This window comes from Lontra canadensis, unplaced genomic scaffold, assembly GCF_010015895.1.
Source record: "Lontra canadensis isolate GAN:19392208 unplaced genomic scaffold, GSC_riverotter_1.0 scaffold77, whole genome shotgun sequence".
In the NCBI taxonomy this organism is placed as follows: domain Eukaryota; kingdom Metazoa; phylum Chordata; class Mammalia; order Carnivora; family Mustelidae; genus Lontra; species Lontra canadensis.
In genome coordinates this window covers 10,430,955-10,454,581 of record NW_022631071.1, presented here as the reverse complement: position 1 = coordinate 10,454,581, position 23,627 = coordinate 10,430,955, and the positions used below count along the sequence as shown (strand labels likewise).

The 23,627-nt window shown below is 36.3% G+C and overlaps 1 protein-coding gene across 2 annotated transcripts in view; it reads right to left on the bottom strand.

Annotated features, from left to right (window-relative positions):
- Positions 1–1,970: 1,970 nt before the first annotated feature.
- CHM (CHM Rab escort protein) overlaps positions 1,971–23,627 on the bottom strand; it is a 210,410-nt gene continuing 188,753 nt past the window's right edge. For both annotated transcript variants that reach the window (XM_032881813.1, XM_032881814.1), the window contains exons 13-15: positions 15,344–15,442; positions 9,609–9,769; positions 1,971–2,584 (exon numbers count right to left, since the gene is read on the bottom strand). In XM_032881813.1, coding sequence (XP_032737704.1) covers positions 2,393–2,584; positions 9,609–9,769; positions 15,344–15,442 — 452 coding nt within the window. In that variant the 3' untranslated portion in view covers positions 1,971–2,392. The remainder of the gene's footprint in view (positions 2,585–9,608; positions 9,770–15,343; positions 15,443–23,627) is intronic.

Here is a 23,627-nt window from a genome sequence, read left to right as displayed (position 1 = left end):
TAATTAAGATAGCTGAAAGAAAGCTTTTAGAATAATTTCTATTAATTCTGAGGCAATAGGATATATCTAAAGTTCTCTAACACAATGTTTTTAACAGTTGTATAATATTTTAATCACTTTAATCACAACTAATCATATTCAGGAGCTTTTAAACATTTAAATAGTATTTAATAAATAACCTGGAAGAGAGATGATGATGATGGCTAATGGATAAATTACAGTACAATATGGGTTGAGTCATGAGACCACAGAGCATTTCCTTCCTTGTCTACATATAAATAGCTGCAGTAAAGCTATCATAGTCTTTTCTAGTTACTATTCTGGGCCTACACTGATTGGTTGCTTACAAATGTGTATGCTGCATTCAAGAGGCCTTAACTCTTAAGACTATAACAAAGTACAATATCTTAATTGGTGCACCGTACTGCAATTGTATTCGGACTCAGTACTTTCATATAGTGGAACCTTTTATATTGCTTGTATTGAGGGATAGGGCCAATACCTGGTGCTTCTAGGTATGTATTGTACATTTAGCACATGGCATAGTTGAATTTCAGGAAACATGATTTGATTTAGGAAAGATCTGAATATATAAAACAAAGTGAATTATAATGTGATTCTACTATTCCTGATTTGTAGGACATTACAAAAGGGGGAAGGAGAGGAAGAGAGAGGGCCAAAGAGGTAGGAGATAGGGTGTACAATGGGCAGAGGAGTTAGGAGCAGCCTAAGAGGCTGGGAAAGTTTTCCTTCCATTCGGATTCAGTTATATCCATAGGGGATTGGAAAGGTGAGGCAAGAGCTACCTGCCTTGGTTCTTTCCAATTTCTATGAATCTATGACCTGACAGAGCCAGCTTCCTTTAAGATTGTCTCTGAAATCTGGAGAAGTCATAGCCTCATTGAAACTATGTGCTTTCTACTGTAGCAATGACTCTCTGATTGGTAATGTAGGCCAGAATGCACAACAAACTTTTTATATATTTAATTATTGAAATAAATCCAAACTATTGCTCAAATAGAGCAAACCATCAGAACCTGGCATCTGGAAAAATTTTAACAGTCACTGTCACTGTAACTAGATTTGCTGGCTATGTATAGCCCTAACATTTTTGTGTTAAGTGTATTAGGGTTTACCAACTGTCATATTGTATTCAGAGTCCTTAGTGGTTCAGGTTTACCTAGCAGAAAAGGAATATGAAGAATTTATAGCGTGCTTTCCTTTTTAAGATTCAAAACCACAATTCCATGTTACTATGTTTACTGGTCTTATAAGTCTTAGAAGACTACAAAATACTAATTTAGGAAACAGGTTTTTTTTAAAAGCTTAGTTGCAATAAAAACATTGTGATCTTTTGTGTTGGAGGGATTGACAGCAAGCAATTATTTGCTGCATGAGATTTTTGATATTCACCTCCAAATCAAGGGGAAAACAACTTTTTTCCCCTTAGAAATACCATTCTAAGGATTGCATTGCTTTTATCTTCAAAATTATTCTCCTATAGTAGGCAACGTGTAACAGTTTCCACTTTACATATGGAGAAAGTGAGGGATATAAGTTAAACCATTAGTCTAATATCATTAGGGTAGTTAGGATTAAATTGGGTCCATATACAATTAGGCTTTAGTTACCTGACTAAACAGAATTTCTGCATACTAATGAGCAGATCCAAATTTTTCCTTCCATTTCTTCAGTCCTAAAAAGCTCTCCTAGTGTGTAAATGAGTCACATTAAAAATATCACTACTAACATTAAAAAATGTTGAGTAATGGACTCATGATTTATAAAAATGTGTACTTTAATACTGGCATTTTCAATAATTCTCAAGATAGGAAAAAAAAAAAAAAAACCTTTTCCAAACACAGCAGGCTCCTGCCTAGATCATGATACTTAAGCTTTCCTCCACTATTTACATGTGCTTTTATCATTGGTGTCATGATGCCCATACCCATAAAGAAAACAGAATCAAAATAATAAAAAAATATTTTTTATAGGGAATAGGTGACCCGTTTTTGAAGATGTGGCTTTCAAACAAAGATCCAAAGCGGTAAGAAAAAGCTTTCTGAATATGACAGAATTATTAACAATGCATAGGTACACTTTCATATCCATAGCTACTATACCCCGGGAGCCAATCCATTTATATTTATCTGCTAATTCTACAAGTTTGGTATCTTGAAGCAGGCAAGCCAATGTGCTTTTTAAGTGTTTTGTGTTCTTACAATGTCCTCTTTAAGGAAAATCCCCTTTTGGATTTCTATGACCTGCTCCTCTTGGTAATTATGTATGTCAACTGGCTGCCATTTTCTAACATTTTTCAGTTCTTCCATGAAGAAGACCCTGAGGCCAGGAGGGATTTCCAAAGTGGGGTATTCAATTTGCTGTATATCCATTATTGAGAGGCCTCCTCTGGGTTTCCCAGGCTTGTGCTTTCCTTGGGAGTCTCTGAGTTAGCTTCTGGTATGACACTGAATTCAGAAGCCTCCGGTTGTAAACTGTCTGCATCAGTGATAATGTCTTCAGGATTTGGTGGGGGTGGACAGAAGTCTTCGTTGGGGCAGATTAGCTGGAAAAGTGTTTCAGCCTGGCAAGGGAAGAAAGGACACAATAGTTTCTGGATATCAGCTTAAAATGTATATGCCTTTCTGAAATTATTTTAAAAAATGAAGTATCACCCTTGAAAATTTATTTTAAGTTATAGAACTTTATCAAGTATACATGACCTTCTAAAAATCTGCTTTCAGAATTCCATGACTTCTCTCCAATTCTATACATGCATTCAGGCCCACCCCCAAATATATCAGTACTTGCTCATATTATCAAGTGTTAGATAGCTGAGAATTTAAGGACATTCATTCTACAATGTCTGCAGAAATGTAATTTCCCTTAATATTCTTTATGTAAATTCCCAATAGAGACTATCTATGATAGCTGTAAAATCAAACTTAGCATGTAATATTTTTAACAAGTCATTATTTTAAACATTTTTTTTAGATTTTATTTATTTGACAGAGATCACAAGTCATTATTAAAATCAAGAAAATTCTTCACTATTCAACTATTTGCTTTTCTGGTATAATTTAACTCCCTCCGGGCTTCATGGAGTATAACATGGTGTTCAAGATCATGTACTCTGAATAGATGGCCATATGCAAATGCTGGCTCTGCCACTTAGTAGCAATATAGTTTGGGGGAATGCTTAATCAACTTCTGAGCCTTGCATTCCTTGCCTGTGAAATGGCAGAGACCAAGTCTCTATATATGGTAGCTGTTATCACTGTAATAATAATGTAAGTTAAAAGGTCAAGATTTTATCTTATTTTTAAAGATTTTATTTCTTTGAGAGACAGAGAGCATACACATGTGAGTGTGAGGGGTGGGGGAGCAGGCGGGGGCTGGAAGAGAATCTCCAGCAGATTCCACCAACAATGGCTGATGCGGGCCTATGTAGGGGCTGGATCTCATGGACCTGAGCTGAAACCAAGAGTCAAAGGCTTAACCAACTGACCCATCCAGGAGCCCCCAAATGTCAAGATCTAAGATGAGTTTACTCTCGCAGGGTAAGAGAGTAAGAAACTGAATGTGATTTTAATGAACAACACACACGCGCGCGCGCGCACGAGAGCAAATGTGACAAGAAACATTGCTATTCTATTCTAAACATATCCTTACTTTTATTTAGATGAATACAGCTCATTGTTAGATAACGGGTCCCTGCTACACTAGGGAGCTTGCACTCTCTCCTATGGTAAACAGAAGTCATTTAAAGATTTAAAGTATATGCTTATTTTAAAGGCAACAATGGTTTTCTGTACCACTTTAATCCTTCTTCCTGACGTGCACATGAAGTCATCCCTCAGGCCAGGAGTTTACAACTATGGTCCACAGGCCAAATCCAGCCTGCTATTCTTGTAAAAAACATTTTATTGGAACACAGCTACTCTTATTCATTTATCTGTTTTCTGTGGCTACTTTTGCACTGCAATGGCAGAGTTGAGTAGCTGCAGAAGAGACAAAAGGGGCTGTAAAATCTAAACTGTTGACCATCTGGCCATCTGCAGCTGGTAGACTCAGGTGGTTTGGTCCATCAGGTGATTAAAAGTGACATTTCTTGGGAATGGGTGGAGGAATACTAAACAGAAACTTTTGAGCTTTGATATGAAATTGAAAGAAGGGATAGAGAGAAAAATACTTTCCTTCTTCAGTATAATTCAAGGGTATATTTTTTGGACATGCCATTTTACTGTGATTATTTTTAAACTAAATATTTGAGATGCCTGCTTTACTCTCCACCCCAGGAACTCACCACAGGTCTTTGCTGGAGACAGCTCCTAGAAGCAGGAGGAATGAGGTCAGAACCTCTATCTCATTCTTTAATTCCTCTTTTTGTCATTTATCTCAACCTTGTCTGCCTATAGAAGTTCTCCCCCCCTTAATTCCTTTCACTCTCTGCATGCAATCAACGGCCAAATTCTGACAATCTTATCTATTGGTTCTTGACTCCATTTTTTTCCATCCCTATAGATATAGCCCAGGCATACATCGTTCTTCCCTTAGACAACTGCAACATCTCAGAACTGGTCACCTTGCATCTAGGGTTCCCCCATGCAATCCATTTCCATGATGCTTTCAGAGGGGGGGGTCTATGGAAATGAAATACTGGCTATGCCATTTTCTGGTTTAAAACTCTTCAGTGACTCCCCATTTCTTAAAAGGCTAAAAATCCAGTATCTTTGCTATGGCATACAAAACCCTACAGGCCTATTCCTCTGGCCTTATCATTTACTCCATCCCATGTTCACCTTTTCAGACTTTTGCTTCACTAATAATTACTTTTGTACACTTTCTTAAACATACTAGGATGTTTCTATTATGGATTGGTACAGATGCTGGAATGTTTAAGTTATCTTCCATTTGTATGAGGAACTGCTGCTACTCATCTTTTATATCCCTCTCTGCAAAGTTCTTTGACTCCTAAAGAGAGCTCATGACTCCTCTGTATTATTTTTGAACTTTGGATATTATTCTATTATTGCATATACTGTACTATACTGTTGTTTGTTTACATGTTCTTCTCCTTTACATTCCTCCAGGGATGACAAGAACTGGGTTTTAATCAACTCTGGATCCTTAGTTCCTGGTGTGGAGTAGTATCCCAATATACATTTTTTAAAAAATGACCTAGGGGTGCCTGGGTGGCTCAGTGGGTTAAAGCCTCTGCCTTCAGCTCAGGTCATGATCCCAGGGTCCTGGGATTGAGTCCCGCATCGCATTGGGGTTCTCTGCTCAGCAGGGAGCCTGCTTCCCTTCTTCTCTCTCTCTGCCTGCCTCTCTGCTTGCTTGTGATCTCTGTCAAATGAATAAGTAAAATCTTAAAAAAAATTAAAATTAAAAAAAAATTTAAAAATGAACTAAAGAACTTCTAAAACTGTATATTATAGAAATGTTGAATATAAATATAATAATTATTATTAATATTATTTTACTTTTATTCTTAGTTCCTCTGTGTCTCACACCTTATCTCCTTTTTGTTACCTACCTGTAGGATACATTTTCTCCTGTACCTCAGTCCCTGTGGCTGGATTCCACACTCTTGTTTCCATATGTCCTTGTCATAATCTGCCTCTGAGGACTGCTAACCAATTGCAGGCTGCTACACCACCCTTATATGTTTTCTACCTGCTTGTAGGCATTCTCATCATCAGCCTATCTGCCACCGGCCCTCACTGATGCCAATTTCCTAGAGCCAGTCTCCAGCCCTTCCCATCTCCTCTCCCTAACTGCTGGAACCTTTTAGGGTCAATAGCCATGCTCTGGAACGTCTATCTAATACTTCTTGGTCTGCTGCATTTCATTTGTCAACTAAGCCTCAATTGCAAGAGTTGTCGCAAATACAGGTTAGTTTAGAGTAGTTAATTGTTAACTATTAATCCTTTTTTGTCCCCCACTTCTTTTTTTTAGAGAGAAAGAACATGAGCAAGGAGGGGTAGAGTGAGAGGTAGAATATCTCAAGCAGGCTTCATGACGAGCATGGAGCATGGCTGAGATCATGCCTGAGCTGAAATCAAGAGTCAGATGCACAACTGACTGAACCAGCCAGGCACCCCAATCCTTCTCACCTTTTTAAGCCATAAGGTAGCTTAAAGAGTAGAGAGTTTCATGTGGTTAAAAAAATTAAAAAGGAATAATTATATTGTGACTGGTTTTCTTCATATTGGTAAGTATAGAGAGGACACACTGAGTTACTGAAGACATTCCTATGTTTATTTAACATACATCTAGACAAAACAAAACAATATTTTGTCAATCTAGAAGTTTAATGTATTTAGGAAGTACTCACATTAACAAGATGAAAGTAGCACAGCACACTAGGTGAATATAAAAGCACTGGGGTCCAAAAGACCCGAGTTTAAGTTCTGGCTCACAAATTTACCAGGTCTGTGATCTTTGGACAAGTTATTTAGCCTTCTGGGGTCTTAGTTTCTGCATCTGTAAAATGGGTATGTCACGGATACTTACTTCATAGGGTTATGAGGACGAAATGAAATAATATACATATGATACTTATGATATTGTCTGGTACACAGAAAATGCTCAGTGAATGGTAGCTGTAGAAAATGTGATACCTAAAATTTCCCTCTCCCTCAATGGCATGGAGATGGAGAAAATGAATGATATTGCAATATGTGTGTAACGTGATAGACCATATGATCTATAAAACTAGTCTTCAACTTATAAATTCTGTACCAAAAGTTAAAAACAAATTGCTAATATGCCATAAAGACAATATTCTAAATGGTGGTTAAGCTCCTCACATCAGCCAATTTAAACCATTTTAACCTGGAATATAATACAAAGGGTACATTACTGTATACTTATTGTTCTCATTGTAGTGGCACCTCCTAGGAGACACTTGGCTCCTGAAGGAGGAGTGAGCTATCAATGATCTTGGGAGTGCAGAACTATAGACCAGTCTGTTCATCAGTATGTGTGGGTAAATGAGACACTATCTGTATTAAGATATATCCTATGTCAGTTTCAGAAAGAAAAAAAAATACCTGAAGTAACAAACAAGACACAGAATCACAGTTATCACTTAGGTTACTTATGCTAGCATCATTGTGGTGATAATAGAGAATGTATTGGTGTACTCCTCCTGCATACAACTTTAACCTGTAGTAAACACAGGGCACTTTATATTTATAGTATGTTTTCAAATCATAAATAGTTCCATATGAACACAAGGAAGATAGGTCTATGTTATTCAACATCTATACATTAGGGAACCTGGGTGGTTCAGTGGGTTAAGCCTCTGCCTTCGGCTCAGGTCATGATCTCAGGGTGCTGGGATCAAGCCCCGTATCGGGCTCACTGCTCAGCGGGGAGCCTGCTTCCCCCCACCCTGTCTCTCTCTGCATGCCTTTCTGCCTACTTGTGATCTCTTTCTTTGTCAAATAAATAAATATTTTTTTTAAAAATATCTATACATTTACAATAGGAAAAGCAGATGCAAACTTGCTAACTGATAAAATAAAGCATTTGTAAAAAAAAAAAAAAAAGTCTCCAGGTGCTTATGTTTGCTACACAGACAAAGCCTATGTGATGCTCTAAGAGCTTTTGTAGACAATTTGGAAAATAGAAGTTATCAATTAGGCTGAACATAGGATGGACTACTGGAATTAGAAAAAAGCTTATTTAAATACACTGGCTATTTGTAAATATTATTACTGATGCCCTTTACAGTAGGTATTATTTCTCCCCAAAATGATGTGAGGTTTAAAGCTATATAATGATTTAAAACTACTCATATTTAATAGTATATAATTAGTACCAAAAGTAGCATTATTATTGTTTTATACTACGATAACACCAAAGTTTATCTTCTTGGGAGGCAAATTACCTCATAACAAAATTATCCTTTAATTATAATCTTCTAGCTGATAGTTAAGATCATATTAGCACTTGTATAATAAGCCCTTATGTAAAAAGTCTTCCCATTTTGGTCAAAAAACATTACAGTCCACTCAGGAACAAAAATGACCTAAGCTAGGGGCCTGGGTAGCCCAGTCAGTTAAGCATCCTACTCTTGATTTCAGTTCAGGTCATGATCTCAGAGTCAGGAGATGAAGCTCCGTATCAGGCTCTATGCTCAGTAGGGAGTCTGCTTCTTTTCCTCTCCCCCAGCCCCTCTGTGCACACATTCTCTCTCTGAGATTAATAAATAAATCTTTTTTAAAAAATGACCTAAGCTATCTGGCTGAAAACATGTTGGCAATTCTGCTTGGAGAAAAATGGAACAGCAAAGCAAAAATTCCTTGGTCATTTTAAGTCATAAATGTAGAACTTGTGAGGGTGCCTGGGTGGCTCAGTGGGTTAAGCCTCTGCCTTCGGCTCAGGTCATGATCTCAGGGTCCTGGGATGGAGCCTCACATCAGGCTCTCTGCTCAGAAGGGAGCCTGCTTCCTCCTCTCTCTGCCTGCTTCTCTGCCTACTTGTGATCTCTGTCAAATGAATAAATAAAATCTTTTAAAAAATGTAGAACTTGAACAATCTTGGGTTCCTATTCAACTGATTGAATGATGGATGACTTCCCACTTTTGATATCACTGGTTGAATAGGACTATCAAGAATCACCATTAGGCTATGAAGATGAGAAACAAAGAATGAGGCAAGAAACTATAGATACATGGGGTCATGGCCTTGCTACTATGATTAAAATTAAAGGGTTAATGAAGCCGTTTGTTCCTATGAGATCCCTGCCACTAGTTGGATTGAATCTTCCAACTGTGGTCTTTTTTTTTTTTTATCCATCTGTGGTCTTAACATTAAATTATTCACTCATTGATTCAACAGACAGATATGCCAACTGTATCTGTGAAAAGTTTAGACTTGTGCCTCAAAAAAATATATGTATTTTCTGTTTTTTTCTTCCTGTCAGGTACAGAGAAGTGTACAGCTTGTGTCAGCTTGCGCTGTACCAGTTTATAGCCCTGCCCAGAAGTGCTGTCACAAAATTCCACCTTGATTTAACATACTCCTCAGCAGGTATGACACTTTTGGGACACCAACTTGTGTCAAAACATTAAAGGAATCATGTTAACTCTGAAAAACTTTGTTACAAGTTCTTTTCCAAAATAAGAAAATGCTTTAAGACCACTTAAAAATTACATTTTGTATGTGATTACTTACTTACTTAGACTCCTTTTGAAATGACTCAGAGGTTAACAAATAAATGCGGTTAGTATATTTCAAAATAATAAAACAATAGGCCAACAGTTTAAATTAAAAGCAATATTTCTTTAGAAAACTGGCATAACTTTTATTTTTCAGAATATGTATTTCTAACATCTTGCATCCTTATTCCCATAATGAAACTCATAAACGCTCAGTTGCAAATTCATCCTTATAGTCAAGAATGTGAAAATATTGGATACTGTATTTAAAGTACATTTAAAGAAGCTTTGTCATTCATAGGAAAAAATCTGGGGGTATTAAATGACAAAGATGCTTTTCTAGTCTTTTTTCCCACATCCCAGAGGGAAAAAACAATCTACTTTTCCTATCACACCAACTTTTTAACACAAAACTGAGAAACAACAACAGCTTACCTGTTTGACTGCATTATCATTTCCTAGACCACAGTCTGGGCCAGAGCAGACATAAACGTTGGATGGCAAATCATTATAAGAGTTCCTGCTGACATCTGAAGAATCTCTCATATTGAAGTAAAGAGCCCACAGAAGTCTTGGTTTTTCAACTTCTTCATTTTCTAAATGTAGACATAAACTTTACTCACATCTACAGCACAATAAGCCTGTCAATTAATATAATATGTAGCCAATTACAAGCAAAGCCATGATTATATAGTGTAGTAAATCAGAGCTTTGTATGTAAAAAAAATAGTCAATCTTTATCCACACACTCTAATACACGTATATATTTCAAGCAATGATGACTTTTGCAACCTTAGACAAGTTAGATTTAAAAAAAATTATTTTGATTACTAGTAAGTTACTTAGGTATAACTCCAATTGTGTTCTCTTGGATTTCTATTATTTCTCTAGAGCAATATCAAAGTGCTTCTGAACACATTCATCCTTAAATTATGCCACTGGAGAAGATAACAATTTTTTTTATGTTTCACATAAACAAACAAACTCGAAAAATTATTTATTAAGTCAATGACCTATACAGCATTGAGAGGTCCAGAAGAGATAAATCTAGAGAGACAGGAAGTAGATTAATGGTTACTTAGGGCTGGGGGAATTGGGGTGAAGGATTACTGCTAACAGGTGTAGGGTTTCTATTTTAGATGATGAGGATATTCTAAAATTGACTGTGGTGATGTTTGAACCATTTGGTGAATATATTAAAAAAACATTGAATTTTATAGTTTGGGTGAACTGGATTATATCTCAATAAAGCGGTTATTAAAATAGTATATACAAGATTAAGATATTGATACCATAACTCACTAACGCTTTGTCCTACTGGATTACAAAAGTAATGGCAACCAACAACAAAAACAATGTTGTGAGACGTAAAGTTGTTTTTAGCACATATTCTCTCATTTAACAGTGAACATCTATTATGTGTGTTAGGCTTGGGCTAGGAGATAGAGATGCACATATAAAGCAGACTTAGTCCTTAGTCTACTGATTTTTCATGTTTCCTAATACACAGGGGCTAGCATACAACAGACATTCAAAGAACAATTTCTATATTGATTTTCATCCTGTTTTCAGGATGAAATCAGGATATAATCAAAGTACGATGTGCTTATTAAAAGGTTCAACCTTATTAATACCTAAAACCTATTCTTTGCTATCTTAATATTCCTTGCCAGTCTTCCTTAGAAATGTTATAATTAAATTTCCTCTGCTTGAAAACAGAAAATATTGTTGTTAATATATTTACTGACTATAGGATTTTCTTTAGCCTGAATCTGAACCAAAATTCAAATTCTGTATAATGATAAGAACGGATATATATTAAGATTACTCAAGACCACGGGGCACCTTGTGAATCATAAAGAAAATGCAAAACGTGTAATTATCTAGTTAAATATTTCTTTTTAAATTTTTTTTAATTTATTTTCAGCGAAACAGTATTCATTGTTTTTGCACCACACCCAGTGCTCCATGCAATCCGTGCCCTCTCCAATACCTACCACCTGGTTCCCCCAACCTCCCACCCCCAGCCCCTTCAAAACCCTCAGATTGTTTTTCAGAGTCCATAGTCTCTCATGGTTCACCTCCCCTTCCAATTTCCCTCAACTCCCTTCTCCTCTCTAACTCCTCTTGTCCTCCATGCTATTTGTTATGCTCCACAAATAAGTGAAACCATATGATAATTGACTCTCTCTGCTTGACTTATTTCACTCAGCATAATCTCTTCCAGTCCCATCCATGTTGCTACAAAAGTTGGGTATTCATCCTTTCTGATGGAGGCATAACAGTTAAATATTTCTTATTGTTAAATTGGTAATCAATGTAGTGAAATTCATTGCTAATTGCAGTATTCAATTAGTAAGAATGCCCAATTCAGGATAAATAGGGTTTTGTTATATTTAATTTAAAATATCTCCACTACAAGAATACTAAATATGTTATTTCTCTAGTTCATTATGAATAATCCATAATTATTATTGTGATATGATAAAGAAACTCTGAATGGAAGAAGTGATCCCTTATGATGTCCCTTCCTAATGCTAAGATCTATGAGTCGAAGGTGCCACTAACTTCATGTGAACACATGACAGACTGTGAAACCTATTTACTGACAAAATAAAGGAACACAAGAATTCATATTTCACAGCTAAAGCCATATGGCTCTTAGTAAACTTACTAATTTTAAGTTTAGTTTCACTAAATCTTATGGGAGGATAATTAAACATACCACCTGTGATTTGCAACACCAGACTCCAGGAGCATTGCAGAAAAGTGGGCTAAGGTCTGGAATTCCTTTAATATTGCTCAGTCCATTTCTAAGCATACATTAAAAGAGTTTATCTTGTATTTCATGAACATTACAGCTCAAAGGAGGACTTTAACTCAAAAGAAGTTGGGAAAAATGAATAATCCAATAGATTATAGGAAAGAAATTTCATAGAGCTTGAAGCATTGAGAAGGAACCATGAGGAAGATGAAAAGTTGACACAGGCTGAAGATAAATGCTCTAGATAGAAGGGAGTTATCAGGCTTTGACCTTAAAACCCTCAAAAAGACATGTAATTGCTTCATCTTTCTTGAGGTCAGCTGGAAGGCAGAGATAGTTGAAAAAATAACATGCAGTTGCAAACTATACAGGTGTCAAAAAAATATTAAAGCTGCTGAGGTTTGGATAGGAATATATCACCAAATCAGGAATAGAACTGGTTTTCTGTAATAGCTCATTTCATCATTAGATAGTATAAAGGACTGAACAAGTAATACGTAATTTAGAAAAAGATCTTAGGCAAATTAAACTGGGTTAAGTACAGAATATGGTAGGCAGAAAAAAATCAATGGCATACCAAATACAAGCAATAAATGGCCTACAGTTACAAGTCGTATTTAGGAAGAGACTATTAGCAACATAGCAGAGTAGCATGAGGCCAAGAGTGTAGGATACTGTCACAGCTGTGACCTAGTCTGGATATAACACATGCAAAAAGGAATTAAGATAAGGCATTTGACTTCTGAGCCCAACAATTACCTAACATCCTCATCAGCCACAGACCTCAAAATAACACCTCTAAGGGTAATTTTTGTTTTTAGGTAGTTTTGGTTTTTTGAGATGGGAAATGGGCGAGATGGGATGAGGTAATTGCACATGCCACGCACAACCAAGGGAAAAAGAGAAAGAACTTGGTACAGTAATGATACTACATTGTAGACATTTCAAGATATAGTACTAATGAAATTCTTGTTTAAATTCATATAGAAAATCTCAATTTCCTGGGTAAAATAAGAAGCCATTTAGGATAATACCATTGCTCACTCAGTCCTCTGAAAGATATTCTGAAGTCTGAAAGAATTAATCCAGACTGGTATGAATGGTGAGCAATTACCTAATTTTCTCACCTGTACAATCAGGTTCATTAAACATAAAACACCTGAATCTTCTCTGGACTAGAAAATAGGGAAGGGTTCAGAGGTCTCGGATGTTCTTAAAGGAGGCTAGGAGGTAGGGCTCTTGGAAGTATTGGTACAACTGCTTTTTAAGACAGCATATGTCAAGAGCTCCAGCTCATACCTTAAATGTGAAAAAGTAAGTAGAAGGAATAGAGGAATACCATTCACAAACCGACTGAAATTTCTTAGATACATCAGCAAAGAAGTACTGTATTTGAGAAGAGAACATTATCTTTTACGATAAATAAACTTCCTTGCAAGGTAACTAGGCAAACTTTCACAAAGGTTTATGAAGCACAGCACTAAACAAAATGTAGAACTCTAAAAGAAAAAAAATACGCTCAAGAAATGTTATTCCTTTGGCACTATTTTAAAACAAACTATTTACAATGCTCTAAAGCATAAAATTTCATAACACTATCAAGTGATTAAAAATAATAATAAAAGCCATTAATCTATGAAAATAGGTGCTTTTGCTACAGAGAAGAATGTGCTTTAATGCACTAAAAGTTGATGTTGCTCATAAAGTTCTTTTTCATTTAGGCAGGAAAATGAATTGAGCTCTCTTCTCCAGGTGACTTTGCCTCTTTGACCTGCCATGGCCCAGCGCTCACTTTATCTGGTGATTCATTTTCAATTACTACAACAGTATTTGTTCTGACATTTTAATTAAAATATGACCACTACCTCATCCTGATGATAAAAAGGCCTATGTGTCAGTGAAAACTAGCTTTTCAGTGCCTCAGTGCACCTGAGGACCTCTCAGAGCACATAGTTCTTACTAAAGAATTTCACGCAGGTTCTAAACAATACATCATTTCAAAATGGGATCACTTTAACCATTAAGATTAATGTTTAAAAATCTAAAATGACTAGAGGACTCTAAGTAATGAATATGCAATTTCCTCAGCTTGTTTTTTTTAAAGAAAATTAAATGCATTTAAGAAGTGAAGAGCAATGATACAAGGTTCCAATCTAGTGTATTATTGGGACATCACAAAATGAAATTTCAGAAACAAGGAAAAAAATTGTTTTTAAAAGCAAGGTAATCAAAGCCAAAGATAAAACCATGATTCTGTATTAAGTTTGAAAATATTATCATGTATCATAACTTTGCAAATCAAATTTTTCACAATAATCCAAACATTTATAGGAATCTTTCTAATGACTAAAATGTAAATAGGAAACAAACTAAATTCCAAACTAAAGTGAAATAAAGTCTCAGATTTCAGGATTTTATTTACGTGGCAGAAAAAGAAAAAGAAATTAATTATACTGACATTAGTTCTTAAAAATCAGTTTTCTTCTGTAAATATAAATGCCCCACTATATACTATCTCTACATTAGAAAAACAAGACACATAGGAGATGAACTAAAAGAAAATACAACAGGTAGGAGTAAATAAATGGTTGCCTGAACAAACATAACATCCAAAGGAAAAAAGATGTATGACTCAGTGAAGAAACTGGTCAAGATTCAAGTGGACATGCACATCCTAAAATGAAAATCAACCTCACTTCATATAAACCTCACTTCATATAAACTAATAATATCCATTGGGCTACTTTTTTATCATTACATACAAAATACACTACAATTTGCTCCATTTATACCTACAAGAGCTCCCCTATGATATGAGGAGAAATGTTTAGAAATTTATGGTTGAAAAACACTTTTCCACCATGAATAAGTAGCATAGTGGCATATATATTTTGAGAGCTAAATATTTATCACATCACTAGCAAGCTATACATTAAAGGACAATTATTAGAAAGGATTCCTACATTTGTCAATTAATATTATATCATAATTATTTAAAATAATATTAAAATATTATCTCAATTTTTTTAAATGAAGGTAACTTTTTCTATTAAAGGTATACTTTTTGTATAAGATCTGTAAAATGAAGAAAATTATAAAAAAAAGTCCATAATTTCACCAAAACTGAGCGATTTACAGGCAGTCTTTTTTCTTACACATGTATATATGTATATAAATGTGTATCTTTTGCACTTTAAGTATACATGTTGTGTGTGAAACATATTATTTTTCCTTTACCATTACAGAGTGAATATTTTCCCATTTTTAGGAAGAGAATGTGCTAGTTTACGTTACTAAAATGTGTAAGGACTATTTCTGAACAGGTTGCAGAAACCTTCATGAAATACCTAAGGAGTAAAGTTGTTATATTACCTTTTCATCATGAATCACTGATTGTTATTCTTACCTATCTCCGTTTCGGTATATGGAGTAAACAATTTCCGCACAACTGGTTCTAAATCTTCTCTTGCTGTTTTAGAAGACGTACAAGTCAAATGAACCAAATCTGTTTAAAACAAAAATATCTTGAGTTCCTGCTTAAACACATTTCACTGCGTAATACTATTTTCAGGGCTCTAAACTGGGGCCAGGGGAAATAGAGAGCTGAGCAAGTCATGGCTCCTGCCTCTAAGGAATTTATAATCTAGAGATGGGGAATATGTAAAAATCATAACAATATGCTATATGTGTTAATAGCTAAAATACGTGTTACCTAATAATTAAGAGCACACTAAGACCCAAGAAGAAGATGCAGTTAGTGGTTCATTTTGTAAAACTAGCGGAGTAGAAAAGCTTGGGAAACCATTTATTCATAGAAAGAGCTTAACTTATCCTTATAACATTCCCAAAGAGGATGGATAAAGGACTGCTAAGCAAAATAACTGTGTAAAAAAGATTGAAAATGGATTATTTATTTACTTAGAGAACGTACTTCATATTCTTCAGATGGAAGAATCCATTTAATATAAACTTTACTGATAAGTTAATATATCTATTCATTGTAGGGTTTTCTAAGAAACCTTTTCGGGGAACACTGTTGGCTTAGTTTGAGTGATACATATATTCGAAAGTCCATGAATGACACAAGTTAAAGCAGTATATAGTATTTTCAGAAATCCCAAATCATTTCCTTTTTGCATTTACATATTCATGGGGCCTGGCCTTGGAGAATGTTTGCATGAGAGAATAAATATCATGCAGGAAAAAAGGCCCTTCAGAGAAGTACTATAGCCTAATACACTTAGAATTGCTAAAGGCTAACACACAAATATAAAGGAAAGGCAAAAAGTTCTGTGTACTGAAAGAAAGGACTAAAGGGATCCCTAAATGGGAGAAATTCTTATGGTCCAGGAAAGGGCCTGGGGCAGGATAAAATAATAACATAAAGAATATATTAGGTATGGTATAAGTACTGAGAAATTCTTTCCCCTCAAACACCAGTAGAAAAGTATACCCACTCCTTTTCTGGAAGTTTATACTAGTAGATTTTCTTTTTTTTTTTTTTTAAACCCAGGAAGACAGTTCAAAGCTTATCATGGAAGTCATCATCAGAAAGGGATTCTCATTATTATAAGTCATTCTATTCTAAGCATAAATTGAGGACTCAATAACCATCTGAGCTAAAATGAAATTTTGTAGTATATATTTTTTTCGGGTCCACCAAAAAGATGATATTCTAAGACGGTTTCTACTTTATGTGAGTATAGTTTTTATATGACTGTAACAGTGATTCCCACTGATCCTAGGATATAGTAAGACGTATGATACTAATCATTTCAAAAGGTATAATAACCTTCACAACAAAATTATTCCTAATTAACTAAAATTTTTCAAATGCCGTATCTTTGTTGGGGAGTTTAAACTCCCAAGGTAATTGCCGAATTAAATGGGGGTATATAACTACAAAGGTAGAAATCCCTGATAAAACTTGAGAGAAACTGTCCTGTCTCATGATATACCAATATCCATGCCAAAGTTCTCTATTTTCCAGTTCTTCCTATTCAATTGATGTGTACTAGGGAAAAAGCAGATGAACATGAACATAAATAAAAGTATATTTTGAATATCTTAATGGTAGACTACTGGTTCCATTTAACAGGATATATAAAAGAAATATATACTGGAATAAATATATCCTTTTGTTTTATAACAATATATCATAGTTCAGTTCAGGGAGTACCACCAAAAATTTCTAGTAGTCAAGTCAGATATCATCTTACACTTAATGAGTTTTATAACAATTCTTAGAAAGAGGGGTGCCCTGGGTGGCTCAGTTGGTTAAGCATCTGCCTTCAGCTCAGGTCATGATCCCAGGGTCCTGGGATCTAGTCCAGCATGGGGCTCCCTGCTCAGCGGGGACTCTGATTCTCCCTTTCCCTTTGTCCCTCCCCCTGCTCATGCTCTCTCTCAAATAAATAACATCTTAAAAAACAAAAACAAATTTTGGAAAGAAATGCTGAAGATATTCATAACCTGAATTCTAATGTCTGTACACTAATTCAATTAGATGCTACATTATTAATTGATCTACAAATTTAAAGCATAAACAATTCTTTTCTCCTTATACTTCCTGCTTTTCTTGTTATGATCAAATTAATACAGACCACTACTTATTTAGGAAGTTATATATAAACCTCATGGTAACCACAAACTCAAAAGTATCAAAGATACACCAAATATTAGGAGAAAGAAAGTCAAACATAACACTATAGAAACTCATCAATCACAAAGGAAGAAAGCAAGAGAGGGAAAAGAACTACAAAACAACCAGAAAACAATTAACAAAATGGCAATAGTGATACCTATCAATAATTATTTTAAATGCATTATGTGACTTTAATTCTTCTCCACAAAATTAACTAGCTCAATAACTGCTAAAAGTGACTTAAAATTAGATCAGATGGGCCAAGTCCTTTCCTAAAAGCATAACACTTATTAATACCAATCAACAACTATTACTAAGATCGCAGAAGATACAACAGAAGTGAAAATATTACCCATTGGAATCATGTGATATTAAAACTCAAATTGTTGTAAACCGTGGCTCTCTTCATAAACTATGCTTTTACTTTTTACTTCATTTAGCAACTGCTTAAAGTCTTAATTATCTGAAAGATTATGAAATGTATTCTCTATCACAATTTCTCTGCTGGCAATAATACTCAGATCTGATTGGCATTAAAGAAACCTTAATGCAAAATAAGCTTTAATTCATAGAACATAACAGTAATACTTGAAAATTTGGTGAATGGAGTGCTAGTCATAATCAGTACAACTGAAACAAAGGTATCTGAATTTCACAAGTCTGACATCACTCAACATGAAACTAGAAATACCACCATGTTTTCAGTTCTCTAAAACTGGGATTAGAACACTGGTCTCTCATATAATAAGCTATTACCCTTTAACAAGTTTTAGTTTTTGTTCCGAAATACAAAAGAACCAGGATTTCTACTGGGAGTTTGCATGACAATAATGAGCACATTTAAAAGTGACAAAAGTGCCCTCAAACACAACTAGTAAAAGAGAAAGAGATGGGGGTGGTGGGTGGGGGGAGAAAGAGAGAGAGAGAGAGGGAGAGAAAAGAGCTCATAGGGAAATGCACAACAACAGTTTCCCAAAGTCATTGGCTGGAAAATAGGAGGGGCTGATTTTCATGAATTTTTGCAAACAGTGGGCTCAAAGACTGGACTTTGAGAGGTCCACAGGCTTGGCTGGGATAGAGCCCTGAGAGCACTGCCCTATTCCTGGAAAGAAGGCAGGCAACTAACCCCAGAACAGAGTGCAATCTGAGGATCACCTAAGGCACACAGAAGATAAACTATTTACTCTTTTTGGAGCTCATATGGGAGAGGTGGCATTCACAGAGACAACTCTCTTGGGACAAAAAAGCTAATAGGCACCATTTCCACCCCCTTCCCCCTCATCACAGGCAGAGAGACACCTGCTGAAAGCAACTACTCAGACACTGTCTATTTAGCCTGCTTGCTCCAAATCCCAAGTACCTGCACTCTAGAATGATTGCCCTTGTTCAAACCTGCATCTGTCCCACTACTGTGAGACCCTCCCCCAAAAGATCAGTGCAGGCCCCCACAACAGCACTTCCCTACAGTTTGGAGTTATAAAAGTTAGCAGGCTTAGTTAGCTGGGATAGAGCCCAAAGTGCATTGCACTGCTCCAGGAAGGCAAGCAACACAGAGACAGCATGAAAACACTGATCTGAGTAACACTTGGAACACAAAAGAGGAAATTATTCCCTCTTCTGGGAATGATTACCTGAGAGCAGCAGCACAGAGACCACTTTCCAGAGACAAAGGACCTGGCTGGCACCATTTTCCTCCTCCACCAAGTCCTACCCAACCTGCAGTCTGCTGGTACTAATTTTCTCCTGCAAATGTGCACAAGTCCAAGTGCAACAGGCCCCTTCTTCAGAAGACCAATAGAAATACCCAGACATACCACATATACTGACCAGAGAGTTCATCAAGGCTTCAGTTCTAGTGGAAGTAGCACCAGATCTCATTTAACAAGTAGGCCAGAGTATGCCTAGTTAAAACTCCCTACACACGGGCCAGGATCCAAACAATTTCTACTGCAGGCAAGGAGAGCCTTTGCAGAGGCTTGCTTGAAGGACAGAGCAGTGAAAACACAGCAGCAGAGGGCACACTGCACACATCAGAGACACTCGCCAGGCCCTGGACACTATCTGACCTATTCATAAAGCCATTACTCTCAGGAGAAGAAAACACAACAGGCTTTTCTAACACAGAGAAGAAGACAGAGACTTAGATAAAATGCCAAGACAGAAGAATTCATCTCAAAAGAAATAAGAAAAGATCACAGCCAGGGATAAAACTGAAACAGATAAAAGTAAAATACCTGGATATTTTAAAGCAACGATCATAATGATACTCGCCAGGCTTGAGAAGAGAATAGAAGACTCAGGGAGGCCCTTACCACAGAGATAAAGGAGTTAACAAATAGATGAAAAACGCAATAATTGAGATTCTTTTTTTTTTTTAACTGAGATTCTAAAAAGACTGGATGTAATGACAACAAGAATAGAAGAAGCAGAGGAACAAATGAGTGATACAGAAAACAGAACAATGGAAAATAATGAAGCTGAACAAAACAGAGAAAGAATTATTGATCACAAAAACAGACATGGAACTCAGTGACTCTATCAAATGTAGTAACATTCATATGATAAGACAAAAAAAGAGAGAAAAAGGGGGCAGAAGGTTTATTTAAGGAAGTAATAGATAAAAACTTCCCTAATTTAGGGAACAAAAAACAGACATTCAGATCCAGGAGGCACATGAAACTCCCACCAAAATCAACAAAGGCAGGCCAACACTAAGACATACTGTACTGAAATTTGCAAAATAGAGTGATAAAGAAAAAAATCCTAAAAACAGGAACATGAACAAGTCCTTGACTCACAAGGGAAGATGTAAAAGGCTAGCTGCAGATCATTCCACAGACTTGGCAAGTCAGAAGGGAGTGGCACAATATATTCAACTTGCTGAATGGGAAAAATCTGTAGTGAAGAATACTCTATCCAGCAAGGCTATCATTTGGAATAAAAGGAGAGATAAAGAGTTTCTCAGACAAACAACTAAAGGAGTACCCCCAAATTACAAGAATTCATACAGCAATTCAGAAACATGGCAGGATACAAAATGAGTGCATAGAAATCAGTTGCATTTCTATACAATACAATGTGACTGAAGAAAAAGAAATTAAGGAATCGGTTCCACTTACAATAGCACCGAACACCATGAGATACCTAGGAATAAACCTAACCAAAGAAGTAAAGGATCTATACTCTAGAAACTATAGAACACTTATGAAAGAAATGGAGGAAGACACAAAGAGATGGAAAAATATTCCATGTTCATATACTGGAAGAATAAACATTGTTAAAATGTCTATGCTGCCCAGAGCAATCTACACATTCAATGCAATCCCTATCAAAATACCATCGACATTTTTCACAGAATTGGAACAAACAATCCTAAAATTTGTATGGAACCAGAAAAGACCCCGAATCATCAAGGGAATATTGAAAAAGAAAACCAAAGCTAGGGTCATCACAATGCCTGACTTCAAGCTATATTATTACAAAGCTGTGATCATCAAGACAGAAGGGTATTGGCACAAAAACAGACACAGACCAGTGGAACAGAATAGAGACCCAAGAAATGGACCCTCAACTGTATGGTCAACTAATCTTTGACAAATCAGGAAAGAATATTCAATGGAAAAAAGACAAGTCTCTTCAATAAATGGTACTGGGAAAATTAGGCAGCCATATGCAGAAGAATCAAACGACTATTTTCTTATACCACACACAAAAATAAACTCAAAATGGATGAAAGACCTCAATGTGAGACAGGAATCCATCAAAATCCTAGAGAAGAACATAGGTAGTAATTTCTTTGACCTTGGCCACAGCAACTTCTTTCAAGACATGTCTCCAAAGGCAAGGCAAACAAAAGCAAAAATGAACTTTTGGGACTTCATCAAGATAAAAAGCTTCTACATAGCAAAGGAAACAGTCAACAAAACAAAGAGGCAAACTAGGGAATGGGAGAAGATATTTGCAAATGACATTACAGATGAAGGGTTGGTGTCCAAGATCTATAAAGAACTTCTCAAACTCAACATCCAAAAAATAAGTAATCCAGCCAAAAAAAACGGGCATAAGACATGAACAGACACTTCTGCAAAGAAGACATACAAATGGCTAACAGAAAAATGAAAAAATGTTTAACATCACTAGCTGTCAGGGAAGTACAAATCAAAACCACAATGAGATACAATCTTACACTAGTTACAATGGCAAAAATTAACAAGTCAAGAAACAACAAACGTTGGCAAGGATGTGGAGAAAGGGGTACCCTCTTACACTGTTGGTGGGAATGAAAGCTGGTATAGTCACTCTGGAAAACAGTATGGAGCTTCCGCAAGATGTTAAAAATAGAACTATCCTACAATCCTGCAACTGCACTACTAGGCATTTACCTCAAAGATACAGATGTAGTGAAAAGAAGGGCCACAAGCACCCCAATGTTCATAGTAGCAATGCCCACAATAGCCAAACTGTGGAAAGAGCCAAGATGCCTTTCAACAGATGAATGGATAAAAAAGTATGGTACATATATATAATGGAGTATTATTCACCCATCAGAAAGGATGAACACCTACCATTTGCACTGACATGGTTGGAACTGGAGGGGATTATGCTAAGTGAAATAAGTCAAGCAGAGAAAGACAATTATCATATGGTTTCACTCATATGTGGAATATAAGAAATAGTACAGAGGATGATAGGGGAAGGGAGGGAAAACCGCAGGGGGAGAAGTCAGAGAGGGGGATGAACCATGACAGACTATGGACTCTGGGAAACAATCTGAGGGTTTCAGAGGGGAAGGGGGTGGAGAGGTGGGGTAGCTGGGTGATGGGTATTAAGGAGAGCATGTGCTGTGATGAACACTGGGTGTTATATGCAACTAATGAATCACTGAACACTATATCAAAAACTAATGATGTACTATACAGTGGGTAAATAAAAACAAACAAACAAAAAAACTAAAAGAGTTTGTGACTACTAAGCCAGCCCTGAAAAAAATATTAAAGGGGACTCTTTGGGAAAGAAAAAGTGACAAAGAATAAAAAGAACAGAGGGGCGCCTGGATGGCTCAGTGGGTTAAAGCCTCTGCCTTCAGCTCAGGTAATGGTCCGGGGTCCTGGGATCGAGCCCCGCATGGGGCTCTCTGCTCAGCAGGGAGCCTGCTTCCTCTTCTCTCTCTTTGCCTGCCTGTCCGCCTACTTGAGATCTGTGTCTGTCAAATAAATAAATAAAATCTTAAAATAAAAAAGGAACAGAGAAAATCTCCAGAAAATGACAAAACAAGTAATAAAATGGCAGTAATAAAATCCGTATCTATCAATAATTACTCTGAATGTAAATGGACTAAACATTCCAATCAAAAGACACAGGGTATAAGAACGGATAAAAAAAATAATACCCATCTATACGCTGCCTAATAGAGACTCATTTCAGACCTAGACATCTGCAGATTGAAAGTGAGGGGATGGAGAAACATTTCTCATGCAAATGGAAGTCAAAAGAAAAGGCGGAGTAAGAATACTTATATCAGACAAATGAGATTTTAAACCAAAGGCCTTAACAAGAGATGAAGAATGGCACTATATCATAATAAAAGGGTCAATCCAAGAAGATCAAACAATTATATTTATGCCCCCAACATGGGAGCACACAAATATGTAGAACAATTAATAACAAACTATAAGACAGTAATTGATAATAATACAATAATAGTAGGGGACTTATACACCCCACTTACAGCAATGGACAGATCATCTAAACACAAAATCAACAAGGAAACAATGGCTTTGAATGACACATTGGACCAGATGGACTTAACAGATATATTCACAACAGCCAACCTAAAGCAGGAGAATACAAATTCTTTTCAAGTGCACAGGGAACATTCTTCAGAATAGATCACATACTACATTAAAAAATCAAGCCTTGGGGCTCCTGGGTGGCTCAGTGGGTTAAAGCCTCTGCCTTCGGCTCAGGTCATGATCCCAGGCTGCTGGGATCGAGCCCCACATCGGGCTCTGCTCAGCAGGGAGCCTGCTTCCTCCTTTCTCTCTCC